A 20,390-nucleotide genomic window follows, 5' to 3' on the forward strand; every position below is an offset into this window, starting at 1 on the left:
ATAAATGTTCTAAATGACAATATTTGTGCTTGGAATTCGGGAGAAATGTTGTCCGTAGTTTATAGAATAAAACCACAATGTTCGTTTTACTCAAAGATTTACCTATAAATAGATAGATCAGAGAAACTAATTCAGAAATTGAAGTGTTCTCTTGTTTTTTTCAGAGCTGTAGATAATAGGTGTAGACACAAAAAGATTGTCTTAATGTTATCTTTGATTGGTGTAAATGTGACTGCTTGAAATGTATTACTTCAGCAGTGTCAAAGTCCAAAGCAGAGGCAATAGCAGCTGGTAGAATAGAGCAGAAGGCAGAACCTGTCACACCTGCAGGTAGACCGAGTCTGACTTTCATTCTCATATGCATAAACAGGAAATAGAGCAACCAGCTCTGAGACTGAGCAGAGAGACTATTAGTACGGCAGCAGGCACAAGTTTCATTTTAGTCTTTCTCTGCATGTTTTGTCGTTCACACTCCGTTAGTCTTTTCCTGACTTCCTGTTTCTCATCTTCTTCTCAAATGGGAGGCGCAGCAAGAAGCAGCACTTTCAGACGTTCAGCTTAAGCGGAATAACCTAAAAGGTACTTTCTTTTATGGCATTTTTTATTCATGGTGAAAGAGACTGTAGATATAGATCTGTGGAGGTCATCAGTTTAATTTAAAGGAGGTAAGGAGTTATTATTTATCTGTGTACTGAGGGGATTCATTCAGTCTGTGTCAGATCAAAAAGCCTGAATGTGGTGTCTGAAGGTTATCCCATTAAACAGAAGTTACATTAATGTGGTCTTATTTTTAGTGGTCATTATCTCATTCAAATGAATAAATGTTAATTCCAGGACAGGGTTACAAAAGGTGTGTATACATGTTACTTTGTGTGTGTGTGTGTGTGTGAGAGAGAGAGAGAGAGAGAGAGAGAAAAAAAGAAAGATCTGCTTCATGGTATTTCTGTGTGCCATGTGGTCACAATATGATTTAGTGGTTTTCTGTATATTTTAATAGTGTGCAGAAACCCACATTTAAAATATTGTGGTCCTTTTATTTGTTAATCTGATTTACAGCCAGATGTTGTGTGTTTCCTGCTGTTTTTTATATTTCTTACACTCAATAAGACTAAAAACATACATTTTAAAAAGTGATGATTTTCAGCCCTAATCCAAAGTAGTCTGATAGACCATGAGAAGCATGTGGCTTGAAAATGTCAAAAAAAAAAAGCCTTATTACAGTCTAGGAGCAATTCTGCAGCCTTCAACAGGAAATGAAGGTTTGCAGATGAAGTTCTCAGATAAACTTTAGCTCTGTTTGTCTATTCAGAGACATACAGCTGCCCTACACTTGCAGTGTGTTGTATGCAAACATTACTCAGGAGTAAAAGTACATATAATAAGGGCTTGGTTTAAAAGGATATTGGCATAAAGGTGATTCCTAAGTGTTTGATCAAAAAGCACACAGAAAACTGCTTGATTAGGAAAAAAATTAAATAGCAGTCTAACCAGTACTGGAATTTGCCTGTTGAGCACTACAGGATTACCCTTGACATATTTAGATGTATCATTAATACTTATTCTACTGACCTTTTTCTTTTTTTATCTCTCTTTGTTTGTTTTTCTTGTCTTGACTTTCCAGATGGAGTTTGCCTGCAGTCATGTTGTTTGCAACTGGAGGCCTGAGAGTCTGGCTGAAGGTAAGATTCATTATTCATGAGCTTGAAAGCAAAGTTAGTCTGTGTTTATTTTTAGGGTTTATTTTTAAGACTATTCATTAATTAATAATTATTCAATAACTAGTAGAAATAATTTAATAACTGTTATGAATTTTTCATTAATTTACGATGTTGTCCAAGACTAAGCTTAATCACTGTCTGGGAAATATTAGTGAAATATTATCTTTGAGAGAGATTAAAACAATACGAGCCCTCAAATAGGGTGAGTCAAAAGTGGCAAGACACATTTTATTTCAGAAATGAAAGTGAAACAAAAGGGAAAATGACACATCTGAATACCCCAGCACATAGTGGATGAGGGGGTCTATCTTTTTGGCTATGTCTGAAACATGGCAGCCATCTTGAAAGCCGTCTCTATAGTCCTTTAGTTCGGACTCATATGGTTACAACAGAACAAAAAATTAAATAAAAAGGTAAATTTATATAATCTATAAGATATAATTTATATTGTATTTTCTTTAATTTAATATATATGAGCATACATTAAATAGTTTCAGCTGTCCCTCTAAAATGTTCTACCATAAAATCCCTCACAGACTCACTAACAGTGGCAAATACTGTGGCTAATATTGTGTCTTTTTCTTCTTTATTGTCTGTTATGATCTCAGGTCTTTCCCAGACACTGCCCTGTACTTTGTCCAGAACACATTCTGAGCATCCTTACGACAACCGCATCGCTGTCGTTCCAAATCCAGGTGAGTTACTGATGACCTCCTCCATATATCATGGTTCTGCTATTGCATGCTTTTAATGCTTCCTGAGCACACTGATTATGTGACATTTAAAATGTCAGTAAACATAAGGTGGGTTTAGCAGTTTGCAGGTTGCTGCATTGCGCTGCAGTAGATCTCACCCACTGATCATTGTCCTTTCCTGTGAAACGAGTCCTCTGTAGTGTCTTCTGTTTTAAATGTCAAACTGAAAACTGCTTTCACAGAGTTTTTGATAAGTTCTTTGACAGATCAAAGCTAAGAAAAAAACACACATCCTTTTGTGGGTGTGAAGAAAAAAGCACTTTCTGGAAAGGCGGTGATCAGACGAAGTCATTGATCCTTTGCTAAAGTGGTGCTGCTTTGTCACAATATGCTAATGCAGAGAGTGTTGTTAACCTAGTTTTTCCCCTTTTTTTTGCAGTTCCGTCTTTAGCACCACCGCCTGTACCACCTCGTCGTTTAACACAAAAATACACAAATACACAACCCATCTCAATGCCGCCTCCAGTACCCCCTCGAGGTGAGGAATCATCCCACACCCACACTCAAACCCACACCCACACACAGTCTTACATGCCTCTCACTCAGCTAATAAAAGTGCATCTGTAGGTGGGTGTGTGTTTGGTGTTACCTGAATCATTCATATCTGCATCAAACTGCATGGTCAATACATAATAACACCCTTGCATCCTGTACCAGCGCAAATTTCCCCCTCCCACTGACTGCAACACAAGCCCAAAGCATTGTCGATTCACCCCCATGTTTTCTAGTTTACTATTTTTACACACCTTTGCTCATTTTTGGAAGTTCTATTTTAACTTCTTTAGTCCACACAACCTGTTTACAAAATGAATCAGCTATGATTAGAAGTTCCCTTTTAAACTTCTGACAGTGAAGGCCTTCTGCCATCAAACAGGAGTTTTTATTTAACTTTCTAGCAATCCGATGAGCAGTTATCTCTTAAACATTACTTGCTTTTTTTAAATGCTTTAGAAGGACCACTGCTGTTTTTGGTACCTGCCATGTTAACCACCATCACCATGATCACCATGGTCACCATACCAGTTTTCTTACAACCTGATTCGTTTTTGTAGGAATCAGTAGTTTGTGTTAAGTGTCAGCTGCTTAGATGAGCCAATGGCTGCTGATTACCATGGCAAACTTTAAAGAGTCAAAGTAACATTTGGGTCACCTGGTCTTTCCAAAATGATGACTATAAACAAAGCTTAGCTCTGATAAGCTAATTAATTAAATGTCAGAGAGCTTGGAAATAGTTACCCAAAGGGAGTGGGCCTGACACATAATTACATATTACATATTGATTTAGCATACCACATATTGACATGACCTTAATAATTGCATTTACTTAAATAGCTCACATTTAAAAGAAAGGGTCGGTATGATGACTTTGTTTTAAAACAGTACTTTTATTTGGTTTGTTTTATTTATGAAAGATATTTAAACATGTTTAAATTCCATTGACTGAATATTCAGCATAATAATGAAAAAATGTTAATTAAAAAATAATAAATAAAAGAGTGTAATTTCTTTTTTATGCTATTATATTATCATTATATTATTGAATTAATATGGTCTTGAATTTACAGTGATATTGTTAATTGCAATTAGTTTTGGAAAAATTATACAAACAAAAATAGTTATCGTGACAGGACTAGACTGAGAGCTCAAATACTCCATACGTTTTATTTTAAAAAGTACATTGGGATTGCTTTTGTGGGTTAAGAAAAATATTTTACATTTAAGTTTGTAATATGTTCTTACGTCTCTCTGTGTAGGGCTGGAGGCTAAAGGACAGACTCGCCTTAAAGCCAACGTAAATGTAGTGTCACTCAAAGTGGGAAACCTTGTGGACATTAGTAAAGGTGAGCTGTTCAGTACACATATATGTATATTTAAGCGTATTTATGTTTAGAATAAAGTCTTTAGTCTTAAATTGAATTTAAAAAATATATATATTCTGAACTATTTTTCTCTCAGCATCCAGTATACAGAGCAACCAGAAACCAGTGCGCTGTGGGAAGTGTAGAGCGGTGATGTCGGCAGTGAACAACTCACAAACCTACCCAAATGTAACTGTGAGTAATAATAAAAAAAATCAAACCCACCTTTTGTTTATATGTTTATACTGAATTTCTTTATAACTTAATCTGTGGGTCATTATTAGAATACTGTGCCTTTTGGAGATTTTTACTCTTTTGACACTTTTGTTCATCTTATTTATAAGATCATATTTTTAAATCTTATTTACTAATTATTTTCATTTTTATTTCATGTCATGTATATGTCTAGTGATAGATGACAAATTTAGTGACGATTGGCTAATGATGAAAACAGAGTTGCAGTTGAATGCTTTTTGAATAGTTCATGATACCCTTTTTTGATTTAAAGATTTAGATTTTCTAAAATTATCTTGATTTGGATGATAGGATGGACAGTTTAAGCTCTCCGCTAAATATGGAGACAATGTGAGAAATACAAATTATTATTATTATTATTATTATTATTATTATTATCATTATCATTATTATTATTATTATTATTATTCATGCAGCAAATGTCTCAAATGTACATAAATTACTTTAAATTAAAGGTAAACATTTGGAAGCATGTGTTAATGTAAGTAATTAAGCACTTACTCTCTTAACACCTCTAACACACTAACTATTCTAACCTCATTTTCTACTTCCCCTCCTTCACTTCTCTATCCTATTATTTCCCTTCGACCTCCTTTAAGCCATATCTATAGATGTTTTACCTTTAAACTTCTATTACTTTTGTACTTGACTATTGTAAGTCGCTTTGGACAAAAGCGTCTTCCAAATGTAATGTAATGTAATGTAATGTTAATTTAGATAAAATCTTTAAAAAAAATAGTTCATGTATTGTTACACAGTGTTTGTATGAAATAGAAACATATATGCTTTCTCTCTTTCTCCCTGTGTAGACATGGTGCTGTGAGTTCTGTGGTAAGGAGAATATTCTCTCTCAGAGTGAAGCAAAAATGGGACGCTCTCCTCTGTGGTCTAGTCTAGGCAGAGACGTGCTGTATGTTGATGAGGAGATAGATGCAGACTACATGAACCTCGAGGACATGCTGGTGGTTTTCTGTGTTGATATTTCTGGTAGCATGAGCGTCACTTCTGAGGTAAATGTTTGTGAATTCCTTCAGTTTCTGTATACTCTGTATAATTTACTATAAAATGTGATTTATATTTCAACCTCTTCTTCTCTCAGGTATCTCCCGGTAACAGCATGAGATCGCCCACGTATGTATCACGACTGCAGGTGATTAATACTTTCATTACTGCATTATTGACATTAGTACTTCCCCTCAAAGAAATACATGTGCCTCAGAAGTATGTGATTAATTCTGCCTTCCCTGTTTGAAACAGGTCTGCAACAGTTAAGCTCTTCCAATAAATAACAACCATATATCAACCATCATATGATATAATAGTTTGAAGGGTTCAATCATTTGAGCCCAGGCATGAACTGACATGAATTCTGAATAATGTAAGATGCAAGTTCTCTAATTCCTTTTATAATACAATAAACGAAGCCATTTTGACATATTCTATACACCGCATGAGCTTACATATAGCTTACATACAGAACTGCTAAAAGAAGGCACAACGTTCCAGTAAATGACCAGATTAGCAATATATTCATTTTAAAAAGATCCTTAGTAGACGGTTTCACTTCATTCTTCTGGGAAGTGAAGCTGACATCAGTTCTTGGTCCCAGTTTCAGTCTTCTCTGAAGTCCTAAGTCACCTTCAAGAACAATATTTTCAAACTGAAGTCTGATCATATCTACCATTTGTTAATAAATAACTGTACTTCCAGCTGATATTTTTATATCACACATAGACATATGCCTTGTTGTGTATTTTCAGGGTGTTCAGGAGGCCCTGCAGATGGCACTATCCTCCCTGCAAAAGTCTTCACCTCACCGTCGAGTAGCACTAGTCACTTTTAATGATGAGGTAAGAGGAAGGAATTAAAAGAGAACTGGGAGGCAGAAAGTATTTTTAGTGCAGTCAGTCATTCCAGCTCTGAGTATGAAACTGTCTTCCAATTGATTATAAAAAAACTATATTATTTAATGTTTCTTTAGTGCATTTATTTTTTAGCTTCTTTCATTTAATGTTTCATTGTTTGTGCTGTATTTACATATTTGGGGAGACCATCCATTACTTTTTTTTATATATATCTTTTTTACAGTTGTCAGATTAATGTGTGATTTTATATTATATATATATATATTATATTTGTTGTTGTTGTTATGGATAATATATTTTAATTACCATTTTTACTAGTACATCATTTAGCAAATCTACATTTTTCACTTCTAACCTGCTGTAAAGTGTGCTTTACACAAACAACGGTGTTGCTTGTGAAGTAGTACTGTTTTTTTCTGTATTTCTGCATAAATTTAAATAGAAATGTGATTTATTGAGCAAAAATATCCAAAATTTAAATATAAGTAATTGATGTACCTTCCTTAGGCAGCAGTTACTTATCGTGCAATAAGTGTATTTTTATGGTCAGTGTCTTACTGCATAGCCCACTTAGAGATAAGCCTTGGCTACCAGATAGTTACCCTGTTATTTTCTTGTAGAATTTGATAGTATCAATAGTGGCAAGACAAAGCAAAGTAGGCACAAGCCATAATATATCCTCCATGTCCACCTTTCGTTTAAACCGAAAAGTTTATTTTAAGATTTATCTGTCTAGTATTTTTGATTAGATGAAAATCTAGTTACATTTGAATTTGAATTTTAAGCAGAAAATTGTTAACAACATTTTCAGTGGTAGATAATGCTGGCTCAATAACCATACATCAATTCAGAAGAATAGTATAGATATACCTATCTTATCTTTGTCTGTGTTTGTATTGTCAGGTGACCGTGTACGGCGATGGTACAGGAGTTCCTCTCTCTGTACGGGATTGGGCTCTAGTGGATTATGATCACGTCAAAGAGCAGGGGGAGAAGTACTCCACACCACACTGCATTGCAGAGACCTACCAATTCCTAACACAGAGAGTTAAAGAGTGAGTAAAATATGCATAACAGTGTGTTTGTTACAGTACTGGCTAAATTTGCACTTAATAGTTCAGTCTATGGATTTCAACCTTATCTGATTAAGGCCTAATAAAAAGAGAACAGATCAGATCATTAACCAAAACTGAGCATCAAAAAAAACTGTTTTCACTTCACTCCAATTTTAAGAATTACTTTTGGCTCTATTTCAGCACATGTTCTCTTTGGGCTTGAGCTTTTTTTTTTTTTTTTTTTTCTGACCTTCTCTGATTTGAAAAGCATTTAGAATTCCCTGGAACATCAGATTTATATCATGTTAAGTCAGAAAACTGATCATATGAACACAGCTGTAGATCACCCCATGCCCCTACCTCTTTGTTTTCTGTGTTCGTTCCTAGGGATTAGGGTGTCCCGATTCTTGTTGGAGTAACAAGCATTAGAAAGTGCTAATGGTATATTTTGGGAGCTAGCTAAATTGAATTAGCAGTATTTTGGCTGTTGGATTTAAGGTGAAATGGACATTTTTTAAAAAAGAGATAGGATTTCTAAATTGAACAGCAGCAGAGTTGCTGAACTTTATCTGTTTCTTACAACAGATTGGCAGTTTTGCCTACAGTGCACTGCTTTTAGCTTAGTAATGTAGCTGTGTGGTTTTTATTTATTTATTCTAATGACGTATTGGATTCATAAAGGGTTGTCAGATTTCTTACAGGAAGGATTTTAACCACTTCCTCTTGTTACTTGAAAAAAAGGGGAAGGTGTTATAAATGGAAATTGGGCCTTAGAAGCTTGTAAATTATTTGGGTGTAGGAGTGTAGAACATTCATTCCTGAAACAACTTTATTGGGTGTCTAGCTGTTTTTTCCACTTTTACACATTGCAGTTGAAATAGAATTCACCACTTTTCACAATTGTGTTAAACCATATCACTCTTACCCTTTTTGCTTCTGTTGAATCATCATTCTTCTTATTTTGTTTCACTGATAATTTTAATACAAGCAGTATTTAGATTCTGTGCTGTTTTTTTCTTTGCTCAGATTAAGAGAGCATGGAGCCACTGCTCTGGGCCCCGCCGCACTCATCTCTGTTGCCATGGCCTCTCAGTTTACCGGGTCGAAGGTATCTGTAACCACATTTTACTATGTTTCACTTGGCTGTTTGATTTATGTCATATTAAAAGTTGTTCTGTCTTTGATTTTAGGTTATAATTTGTACAGATGGTCGGGCCAATATAGGCCTGGGCCAGTTAGAACCAGAATCTGCTCATTCTCCTCCACCATCACTATATTTCTACAACCAGTTAGCCACTCATGCAGCCGAAAAGGGGTATGTTATGAAGCACTACATGTCTACATTGCTTGTTTTTTGTGTATAAAGACATGTAGTATATAAATATCGCAGGATGGCCAAAATATTAAGAAAAAAAAGACACTGCTCCAGTATTACAGTCATTTGATTCTAATCAACATGAGATGCAACTAGGTCTGGGCAATATTGGAAAAAATATATATATTAGCAATTCTCAAGCACGATTTAGATTTGTTTATTTCTTACGTAACAATTTATTAAAGACAGTTTTATTTCGTTTTTTTTATTTAGTGCAAATATAATAACAAATGTGTTGTTAGTAAAAAAAATGAGCTATGAAATATGCAAACTATTGTTTATTTTTATTTTTGTTTATTTAAGCTTAATACAAAAAATATAACCAATATAAAAATATGTTTAAAATAGCTATTTTTTAAGAGTAGCAACCAGCTCCTTTGAACTTTACAAGTAGATTTAATTTCAAACAAGGTGCAAAAACAACTCTTTTTGTTAAGAAAAAGTTAAGAAAAACGTGCAAACATTGACAGGTTTGTTGACAGAAGCACAAGCCTATCTGCTGAGACTCTCTCTGCCAGGTTACATCTCAATCTCAATTATAATCTAAATTATACTATTTTTAAAAAATTGCAGTAGTTTGATAAATCAGATTAATTAGTGCTCCCAGCACTGTATGTCTTATTACAAAGATTAAATTACCCAATTAATTGGTCAAATGAAAGTTCAGCCATTAAGCACCTGCAAACCTTCAACATGAGTTTTAGATGAACCATGGTCTATATGGGTTGTTCTTACAGTAATATGCATGTGTGTGGTTGTGTGCAGAGTGATTGTATCAGTGATGACATTTGAGGGAGAGGATTGTCGGCTGGCGGAGGTGGGGAAGCTGGCTGATCACACAGGAGGCCGGGTGAGTGTACTCGCACAGTCTAAAAAATTTCTTTTGGATTTTATTTTAATAGAATATAACCAAGTTAAATATTAACTACATATTTCTGTGATATCAGGCAAAGGGAAGATTTCAGTACACAGAAATTTAGAGATAAGAAATTCCCTAGACACCAAGGCTGGTGACCTACATACCCAATCATTACAATGCACAATGTTTACAAACACGTGCATAGCCCTGCCATGATAATAGAACATGCCAAGATGCAAAAAAAAACAGTATTTAAAAACCAGGGTTAATTCACCGAATATTGATTTCTGGACACTTTTGTTATTTCAGCTATTTCTCATTTTCTGCAAATAAATGCTCTAAATGACATTATTTTGATTTGGAATTTGGAAGAAATGTTGTCCATAGTTTATAGAATAAAACAACAACGTTCGTTTTACTCAAATATGTACCTATAAATTTAAATATAAATATTAAAATAATTGTGAGCGCACTAGCCCTATAACCTATTTGGTTACAGTAGAGAATATCTACATAACTTTTATTTTGTTGTTTTATGTTTACATTTAACTGAGAAACAAACAAACAAACTAAGAACACAGTCCTTTCAAATTCCCAACAGAAAGTTGAGAACAGATGCATATTAGTTCCATTACCTATTGCACTAATAATTAGTGTTGACCGCATCTTTCTGGTGTACTATTTTTAAACTTTCTGGATTTCTGTGGTCTAGCAAACCTTTCAGCTTTTACATGCTCTCTCTATTCCACCTACTGTGACCACAGATTAAAAAAGATAACCATCAGAACAACTGTCACAGAATTTCCGCTTCAAATCCAGTAGATTCCAAATAAATAACATTTTAATTTCCTCTCAATCCATAGATCAACATAGTCAACATCGGCACAGTTGCTACAGAAATTCAGACTGCTCTGGCTGACAACGTCTTAGCGACTAATGTTGTGTCAACTCTAATAGCACCGGAAGGCGTGTGAGTATAAATGATCATATCATTCTCTCTTGCTTTCTATAAAATATTCTTCTTATTTATTAATGCTCACCACAAAAATAAACACTTCTTCTGCCACAGCATTAACAGTAGTAGTGGTACAACCATGAAACTTAGCTGAATCATAGGCCCAATTCACAGTTACTTTGCTTGTCCTTTTTGGAGCAGTATGACATACAGTGTTTATACAGTGGGTGTTTACCTGTACATTTTTATTTACAGTTATCATTCCATAAATATTTCTTACATTTTTCAAATGACTCTACAGGTTTCACAGGTCACATTCCACCATTTACCCTAAATTTACTGGTCCCTGGTACAATTAGGTTTAAGGTAACTTACTATAACCTAACCCCTACAGCTGCCCAGCAGTTTATAATATTATTATTAACTATTACTCTTAATACTTATTACTCTTATTACTTAACCATAACTTTCCTTTCTAATTTTCAAAATGCTTTTTCATACAGACATTTCAAAATCTTTAATTAAAATTATAAATGTGTCAGACAGTGCAATAGGCAAATTAGTTACTAGACTGAAAAATAAAAAGCAATAACTAAAGAAACTAAGGCATAAGCATTGTGCTAAAATCTCTTCCTGTTGTCATCGCTGCTTATGGTGTACGTTTTTAGAATGTATTGTAGCATCAAGAACTTTTTTGTACTAACCGTGGCTGTGTTAAGAACAATAAGAAAAAGCTTAGAGGAGTTTTATATTATTAAATCAAATAAAAGCGGTATGCAAATCAAGAACTGTTGCCTCAGGAGCCTGTATAAGATGGGACATAATAATACTCCTGTCACATGACTTTAGGCATATTGGTTTACAAACAACACATTTGTAATTCAGTGAACTTTCAGTTTCCTGTGACAAAAATATATATATATACACACACAATATATATATATTATGTTTTGAGATGGCAGAAACTTGTTTTCTAGTAGTTGTGGATAAACCCTTATTTAGCAATACATTCCTATGATGGAAAAGCTCACTCCCAACAGCCTTTTTACAATATAGGCTTAAACCTATTAAATAAAAATATATATTTAATACATTTTGGAATCAAAATCTGGGACCATCCTTCTATGCTTTTTGTTTTCACTTCTGTTTTTAACGAGGGGTTAAAGTCCATGTTATTTGTACCTTAGTGTATATAAATTAGATTTAAAAGTTTTTTTTTCACATTATGAGTACATTTACATTTCTTTATGCCTTCTTTAAGTTTAATATGATTTTTGTGCTTTTTCTACCAGGTATTTTCCTTATGAAGAGGAAAATCACAAGCTGGTGAGAGAGATTGGCAATGTCACAGATGGAGTAGAAATCACTTTCCAGTTTGCTGTCAGACCTGACAAAGTGGACAGTAAGTGAAGACAAATGTAGTCTTCCTGACTACGTGACACCCTATTTGTGTCAACAGATTAAAGAAGCAAACTTCTATGAAGCTGGCTTGTCATTCTGAGAACATGTTCTTTTGTATTTATGTGGGCGGATGTTGGTGCATGCTTTTAGAAGCAAATCAGGTTTTTCTTCAGGTTTAGATATTTGCTATTTTTAGATTTTTATTGTTTTTCCTTTGTGCTCCGACCTTTTCCAGTTTCTATATATTAATAGTATTTTATGTAATATTTTACATGTCATTTATTAGTGTCTTATTTTATTGTGCTTCATATTACCATGTTTTTACACCAAGCATAATGAGAGCACAAAAAAGTCTAAGGCAAAATGCTAGAGTATAGAAGGTGCTAAATCCTAATGTTTTTGTAGGTTTTCAGAGAAGGGATCGGGTGCCCTTCCAGCTGCAGCTGTCTTTTAAGACACGAGACTTGAAGAAAGTGACCAGAGTGATCTCTCAACAGAAGCGTGTGACAACCAGCAGGTAGCATACCATTGCCAGGCTTAGCATTATAATTTGTTAGAAGTATATCCTGATCTGAAATGATTCACCCACTGATTTTGTGCTCCTTTAGCTGGGTCTGGGCAGGAAGTCTGAACATGTCTGTGCTGGGGGTTCACTGTGCTCAGCTGTGTGCCAGGCTCACCATGGAGGGCAGGATACAGGAGGCTCAGAGTCAACTCAAAGCCCAGCAGGACCTTCTCAAAGACATCAGGTGTGTGTTGGTCTATCAGGGGTGCTTACTAGGCTCTGGTTCGGATCTGCTGGACCCAAGTGATTTATGTTACAGACAGAGTAAATAGTCTTGCAGAGAAAAAACAAAACCCGCAGCAGAAGTGTGTGCTTATTTAAAAAAACATCAACATCAGTAGGCTGAAGGCTAGTTCGTGACATCACATTGTCTTTTAGTTGTTCTATTTGGAAGCTTCCTGTTTTTCTGTGGCCTAGCAGACCATTCAACTTTACACACATTACCCTACCTATTCCACCTACTGTGACCACAGATAAAAAATATGATAAACACTGGTGCGGCAATCATAGAAAGTCCTCTCCAAATGCAATAGATACATTACATCAACTCTGATACCACCTTTGCTTTATGTTGATACTTAATAGGATGGTTAAAAAAACTGCAAATATGCTGCGAAATATACATAAATTCTGCCTGTGGGAACACAAAATCATATTTTTTTTCTCCACTGATCACTCTTTCCTTATCCTTTATTATCCTCCTTTCACCCTATTCTTCAATGGACAGGCCCCACAGAGCAGCTGTTATTTGGGTGTTAGTACTGCAGTGACACTAACATAGTGGTGGTGTGTTAGTAGTGCTGCAAGAGTTTTAAAACACCCCAATGTCACTGCTGCACTAAGATTAGTCCACCAACAGCAGAAAAGAACTAAAAGATGACTAGTGCAAACTGTGCAGCAACAGATGGTGTGAAAGTGTTTGCCCTCGTCATAATTTCTTATTTTTTTCACTCTTAAATGTTTCAGATCTTAAAACAAATTTAAATACTAGTCTAAGACAACAAAAGTAAACACAAATTGCATTTTTTTATTATTAAGGGAGAAAAAAAATACACATCTACATGGCCCTGTGTGAAAAAGTGTTTGCCTCCTAAACCAAATAACTAGTTAGGCCACTGTTAGAAGAAACAACTGCAATCCAGCGTTTGTTGTAGCTTGTTGATTTGAGTCACAGCACTGTGGAGAAATTTAGGTCCACTCTTCTTCACAGAATTGTTGTAATTCCACCACAACGGTGGGGTTTTAAAGCATGAACCACTTTTTAATGTCATGCCACAGCATCTCAATAGGATTCAGGTCAGTACTTTGACTAGGCCACTCCAAAGTCTTCATTTTGGACTTGTTGGACTTGTCTGCTGCAGAATCTTTTCAAGTTCTTTCAGCTTGAGGTCAGAAAAACGTATGGCCGGACATTCTCCTTCAGGATTTTTTGCTGGACAGTGTAATTCATGGTTCCATTTAACAGCCCAGGCCATCACTCTACCTCTCTTGGGGTAATGTTGGTCGGCCAGCCACTCCTGGAAATGTTCATCATTGTATCAAATTTTCACTATTTGTGGATAATGGCTCTCACTGTGGTTTGCTGGAGTCCCAAAATTTTAGAAATGGCTTTATAACCTTTTTTAAATGGATAGATCTCAATTACTTTCTTTCTTATTTGTTCCTAAATTTCTTTGGATATTGGCATTGGCAAACACTTTTTAACACAGGGCCATATAGGTTTGGTCCTTTTCTCCCTTAATATTAAAAAACCTTTATTTAAAAACTTAATTTTGTGTTTACTTGTGTTGTCTTGGACTAATATTATACATGGTGGCGCACAGAGTGAACAGTGAGTAGAGACAGTGTTCAAAAACCCCAGCAGCACTGCTGTCTGATTTTCTCTTCCCAACACAACACACACTGAAACCCCACCAATATTCCAGCGTCACTGCAGTGCTGAGAATGACCCACCACCCAAAGGAACAGCTCCTTTGCATACATAAAATGCTCCTGAGCAATTTGCCTTAACCCTAATTGTGTGCTGTTAATTGTTTATTGTGTCCAACAGTGAACAGAAGCCAATTCCTAAAGAGGAGAGCATCTATGGTAACTGGATCAGCACCATGAGCATGATCTGTGATGACCTCACCATGGACACACAGGTCAGAACACAGCACTACTGATTTAATGTCTACATATTGATTACTCTATCAGCAGATCTATTTGCTACTAAACAACAAACACCAGCTGGAGCCAGTGTTCAGATTTCTGCCGCCAGGCTATGTGTTAATCTCCTGCATCTCATTGAAGATCCACACGTACACTCATGTATCTGTTCACACACAAAGAACTCAAAAATTGTGTGGTATTTGGCTGTGAGTATCTCTTCTCATGCATGAGATGAGAATCTGCTGTTCCGGTTTGGGTCACAGAGTCAATGTTGCTGAACTTTAACCTATTTACTTTTCTTCAGCAGGATAGTACAGAAGACACCACACTGCTTGCCAGCCGCAAACCTTCCACGGTAAGCCCTGAAACATAGAAGACTTGTGTCTGTCTCACTCTCACGCACTCACTACATGTACGTGTCTTTAATAGAGATGCAACAAAATTAAATGTGTTGCAAACTGAACAAAATAAAACATTTAGTCAAAGGCTGAATATCAAACTTGTTTTTTACAGGTCATTAAATTTGACTATTGAATAAATTAAATTGCCTAAATGTATTTTTTGCATTTCCAAACAAAAACTGTCACGAAACTACAGTTTAAAAATATTTATTTATCCAAATAACACATTTTACTACATTTGCCTCATCAGTGCCATTCTAATCATAATTATATTTCAGTCGTGCTGTTCTAGTCCCATTCTAAGGATATGAACCTTAGTAGTGCTATTCTATTCATAAATTTACCTGTGCATTGCTACTCAAATCATATGTAACTAGGGAGGTAACTAAGAATTTACACAGAGAAAGACTGTCAATCTTATAATGACCAAAGTTAGCTAACTAGCTTAGTTAGCTCAGCTTAAAGTGGCAGTCCGTAAGATTTTGGTAAGATTGCACCAAGCATCCTAAAAAGTATTTTTGAACCATGCACTGTGGTGCAGTTTCTTTTCAGAGTGGATAAATCTGTTAATTTTATCAAGAACCCTGACCTGCTCTCTTTTAGCTTGCCAGCTCTCTTCAGTTCTAATTCTATGTTTATTTGGTTTATTGTAGTATTATTGTAGTAAGTATGAATGAGCAAATGAAGATTGAGTTTGCTATTCTAAAATTACTTATTATTATTCAGTATCACATACAGTAGCTCTTCTACAGTGTTGGGCACGTTACTTTGAAAAAGTAATTAGTTATAGTTACTCGTTACTTCTCCAAAAAAGTAACTGAGTTACTAACGGAGTTACTCCACTATAAAAGTAACTAGTTACCAGTAAAAGTAACAATCGCGTTACTTTTATTATTCGCCTGTCAAAAAAAAAAGGAAATCAATTATGTATTTACTATTATTATTAGAAAAATAACAAACGAAAATAAACCCAAAATGTTGACAAAAATATAATCTAACGAATTTCAAAAGAAAAAAAACGAAATTCTCCACACAACCAAAGAAAATTACTAAACTTGTAATACTGGAAAAAAACGGAAAAAACGGAAAAACGCGTCTGGGGATGAAATTAAACAAACCAAGCCACATTCAAAGGAAATATAAATATAAATATATAATATAATAAATATATATATATATATAAAAAAACAAAATAATGGACAAAAACAACAATCTAATGACCATTAAAATGGTATTAATATAACAGCTTCACCAAAATAGAGCTTAGATCGGGACCAAAAAATCCCACCTGACCCAGCCCTAGCCCGTGCACATTCTGCCCAAGCCCGTGCACGTTCTGCCCAAACCATGAACTGTCATCATGAGCCCGACCCGATCCGCCCCATAAACTGTCTGTTTTCGGGCTGATTGAATGAGCGAAATATGATCAGAATTATGTTAATTAACACTGTAACATAAAAGCATATAACTATTATTTAATTAAAATGATTTTTAAGAACAGCTACACACAGTGCTGCAAGTCAAACGCGGAGGCGTTCACGTGCGCCCAGAGCTACGTGATTCCATTTTTCATTTTTATTACAGTTTAATTTTATTTTGTTTTTTATTTTTTTTGTCGTATTGCGGCTACCGCGAGTGCTTTACACAAGAACTAACGCCACGGACCAGGTGCCGCGCGCTCGGCATGACACCGCCCGCTGTACAACTCCGCTGTACAACAGCGCTTATAAATAAATTAAACACGAAAATTAGGGTATTTTATCAGTAATTTTAGGTCGTTTTAGTTAGTTTTATAAACACAAAATACAGTTCGAGATAGTTATGTTTTTCCTTTTAATTACCGTTTTTATTAGATTCAGTTAACACAAATGTTTTTTCACTTTCAGTTTTCGCTATTTCGTTCGCTTTAGTGAACAATAATAATTGGTTACTTAGCAACATTGTGATTATCACACCAGAGCTTTATGTAAAATAAAAAATAGGAGCCCGATTTCGGGTCGGTCCTCGGGTCAGGTCGGGTTCGGGCAGAGAATCTAAGCTCTAAAAGAGAAAGCAGCAGCACCACAAAAACCGGAGTAGCTAAAAAGAGCTTAACGTCCTTAATTCGGAACTTGGCCTGTCCACGGCAATCACTGAATTGATTAGAGCACGCAAATCGTCACAATTGTGCCTCACTTCACCACGCCAAACCACAGGCACAGCGGCCAGAAGCTCAAGTTCACCGGACAGAGGAGGGGTTAACCAGGGCAAAGCGAAGTTAAAACAAAAAAAAAAACGTCTAAAGTAACGTGCAGTAACGGGGTGTGGAAAATGGTAACGGCGTTATAGTTACAGTCATAGTAATTAGTTAGATTACTCGTTACTGAAAAAAAGTAACGGCATTAGTAACGCCGTTAGTTTTAACGCCGTTACTACCAACACTGCTCTTCTATCAGCACAATTAGCAGCAACATGGTTTAGTAAAAGCTGTTATAGCCAGAAAATATCTCAGGACCTACCAAACACTGATTTAGAATTATAATATTTGGTTTGCAGGAATGGTAGTACAAACACATCAATGTGATTTATTTTAATATTTAGTTCTGTCCCCATTTAGGAACACTAAATTTTAAAATTGAATTTAAAAGAAAAAAATCTTCGGGACTGCTGCTTTAAGTTGTCTGTCTTAGCTACCCATTTAGACACCCATTTAAAGGACACCCCTCCAACCTAGGTACCCAATTCTGGTCCAGAAGACCTACCATCCTGGGTGTTAGGTCTCCAGGACCTGAATTGTGCATCCCTGATTCATGGCATCACTCCAGAGAACCCTTTGGTTCTGTTTAGCACATTTATTTATAAGTGTGCACACACACACACAAAGAACTGGATAACTAAGCAGACTGTGATGTTCTTTTAGGGTCTGTCGGATGAGGCAGCGAAGGTGGTGTACCAGATGAAGAGAGCGAAAAGTGTCGGACAAAAGGGCCGGAAGGTGGCCGTGTTGGAAAGCTGAAATGGCGGTTTTGGCTTCATGCACGGGTTGCAAAGAAAAAAAAAAGTGTTCTTTATCAAGACGTATGGATATGCACTTACATGTCAAATGCCAAGGGACACAAACTAGTATCACGTTCCATGACTTTTGCCAAGTTCCATGAAAGGTGAATAACACTGCATTGAATATGGGTGTGATGACTGACAGAGTTGCTGGTCTGTTCGCCATCGCCTGGACAAATTCTAGCCAGACAATGACGATCACAATTATTACCACCTGCTGCCACTGTCCTCTGTGGGTGATAGTGCCTTCTATGACATATTCCACACATGCTACACACATGACACTGTGGATCAATGAATGTTAAATGCAGGTATGGGCTGAACTGAAAGAAACCTATCTATCCAACTTCAACTCATTCACAGTGCTTTGACATGAGCATGCCCGGGTACTCACAAGATAACACCTCACAACTTATACAGGTGTGGACAATCCAAAGCCGTCCCCTATGGTACCACTAAATGATCACATAGTGATTTACATTCTGCTGTTTTATGACATCATTGTATAAAAAAACAATGGCTAGTGTCAGAACAAACTTTTGTAATAGTTGTAGTATAATATATTGCCAAATAGAGTTACAAAAAACTATACTTTAGCACTGTATAGATCTTCCTTTTGCTTAGAGCTTAGAATAGTGCTAACAGTAAATTCTCTACTCCAGAGAATGTAGTATAATATTTTATGTTTGACTTTAAAACTATCCATGTATCTGTAATGCAGTATTGCAACTAATATACTACATCTCAGAAGGTTTATAAACATAAATAACTCAAACTGATTTCTGCTTTAATGAAAGCAGATATATTAAAAAAAACTTTTCAAACCTACACGGATGCTTTTGAATAATAAATCTTATATATTTAAAAAAATAAAACTGTCTTAAGTATTTTTTTTTTCTAATTACAATTTCTAGAGAAAAGCCTAGGTTGCAGTTTGTATTGTAATTCATTTCTTTCTTTAACGATAATTCTTTTGTGGTCTATCAGATAAATGTTTTGAACACATTGTTGATATGTAATTGCACAGGGATTTGAAGCAGATTTTTGAAGGGAATATTTGATGATACATTTATATAAATCCCTTAATACTTGGGTACACAGCCTGGATCATAGTTACTTGTATGAACCAAGGAGAATGTACATTTATAAATCACTAATGTACTAAGTTTGTGCATGAACACACATTGCTGGTTTACACTGCATTTTTTTTTTAAACTTCCGACTGCAGAACACCCATATTTTAATTCTCCCATGCTACTTTTGTAACAATGTGGACCTGTCAGATATTATCAAAAGACGGTATGTACTCAGTTTGTTTATTTTGCTCTCTCACGATTTCATAGTGATAATGTCTTTAGCCTAATTATAATTAATGGTAACAGTGACAAAAATTGGCCATTTTTGTTCTCACACCATTAGCTGTCGACAAGTTTCACATGTCTAAGTTGTTAGAACTTGAATATAAATAGTTCTTTGAAAATGTTAGGTATGTGCTACTGTATGATACACTGCTTTTGGCTGTTCTAAATTTAGCATAGAAAAATGCTGAGTAATCTTCCTGCAAAGCACAGTGTGTACCAACCATAACACACTACCTTAACTAAAAGACTGAGGTGCACACAAACACATACAGAGATTGTGTTTAGATTGTGTTTACTTATCTCCGTGGTGGCCCAACGAGAGAAATAAAAGGATAAAAAAAAAGGAAAAATATTTAGTAAAATTATTCATTGTTAATGGCTAAACAGTACGGAAAGACTGGGATGTTAATGATTTTAAAGGGAACTTAAAAGGTTTGTCCAAGATGACCGGGTGGAGAGGGAATTCTTGGACATGTTTATATAGCTTAATATTTTTATTAAAATAGCTAAATGAACAAATACGGTTCGCGCAAACGCACACAGAATACACTGTACAGGCAGTCTGTAGGAGACTTGTGGAACCGATGAACGTAACCGGAAAGTGTAGCTGTAGCACTGTTGCTGTTAGCAAACCGCTACTGACTTAGCCTGCACTGAGAAGTTTAGCTCTGACTGAAAGCTGGAGCACACAAGCAGAGAACGTGCGCAAACTGCCCACACACCGCAGCCGGTCGCCTGTCGCTTTTCAGTGTGAACGCAGGGTCAGGAGCTCGTACTGT

At 35.6% G+C, this 20,390-nt stretch overlaps 1 protein-coding gene across 2 annotated transcripts; it reads left to right on the forward strand.

Moving 5' to 3' along the window:
• The first annotated feature begins 43 nt into the window (after positions 1-43).
• Positions 44-19,125, forward strand: si:dkey-9k7.3 (circularly permutated Ras protein 1). Of its 2 annotated transcripts, none has more exons than XM_015605548.3 (20): positions 44-579; positions 1,622-1,679; positions 2,327-2,413; positions 2,853-2,951; positions 4,228-4,314; positions 4,430-4,527; positions 5,397-5,597; positions 5,687-5,737; positions 6,348-6,437; positions 7,356-7,507; positions 8,534-8,615; positions 8,698-8,822; positions 9,648-9,732; positions 10,605-10,711; positions 11,989-12,098; positions 12,503-12,614; positions 12,706-12,846; positions 14,713-14,806; positions 15,118-15,168; positions 18,114-19,125. In XM_015605548.3, the coding sequence occupies exons 2-20, from the start codon at positions 1,622-1,624 to the stop codon at positions 18,207-18,209; spliced, it is 1,926 nt and encodes a 641-aa protein (XP_015461034.1). In that variant the 5' UTR covers positions 44-579; the 3' UTR covers positions 18,210-19,125. The 2 variants fall into 2 exon arrangements, with proteins under 2 accessions (XP_015461034.1, XP_015461035.1); XM_015605549.3 differs by having other exon boundaries at positions 49-579; positions 15,121-15,168.
• The last annotated feature ends 1,265 nt before the right edge of the window (positions 19,126-20,390 follow it).

This window comes from Astyanax mexicanus, chromosome 8, assembly GCF_023375975.1.
Source record: "Astyanax mexicanus isolate ESR-SI-001 chromosome 8, AstMex3_surface, whole genome shotgun sequence".
Classification (NCBI taxonomy): Eukaryota; Metazoa; Chordata; class Actinopteri; order Characiformes; family Acestrorhamphidae; genus Astyanax; species Astyanax mexicanus.

Coding starts and splice junctions, on each gene's coding strand:
- si:dkey-9k7.3 (XM_015605548.3), top strand. CDS start 1,622: ATGGAGTTTGCCTGCAGTCATGTTGTTTGCAACTGGAGGCCTGAGAGT. Junction 5,738..6,347: donor CGTATGTATCACGACTGCAG/GTGATTAATACT, acceptor GTGTATTTTCAG/GGTGTTCAGGAGGCCCTGCA. Junction 6,438..7,355: donor TAGTCACTTTTAATGATGAG/GTAAGAGGAAGG, acceptor TTGTATTGTCAG/GTGACCGTGTACGGCGATGG.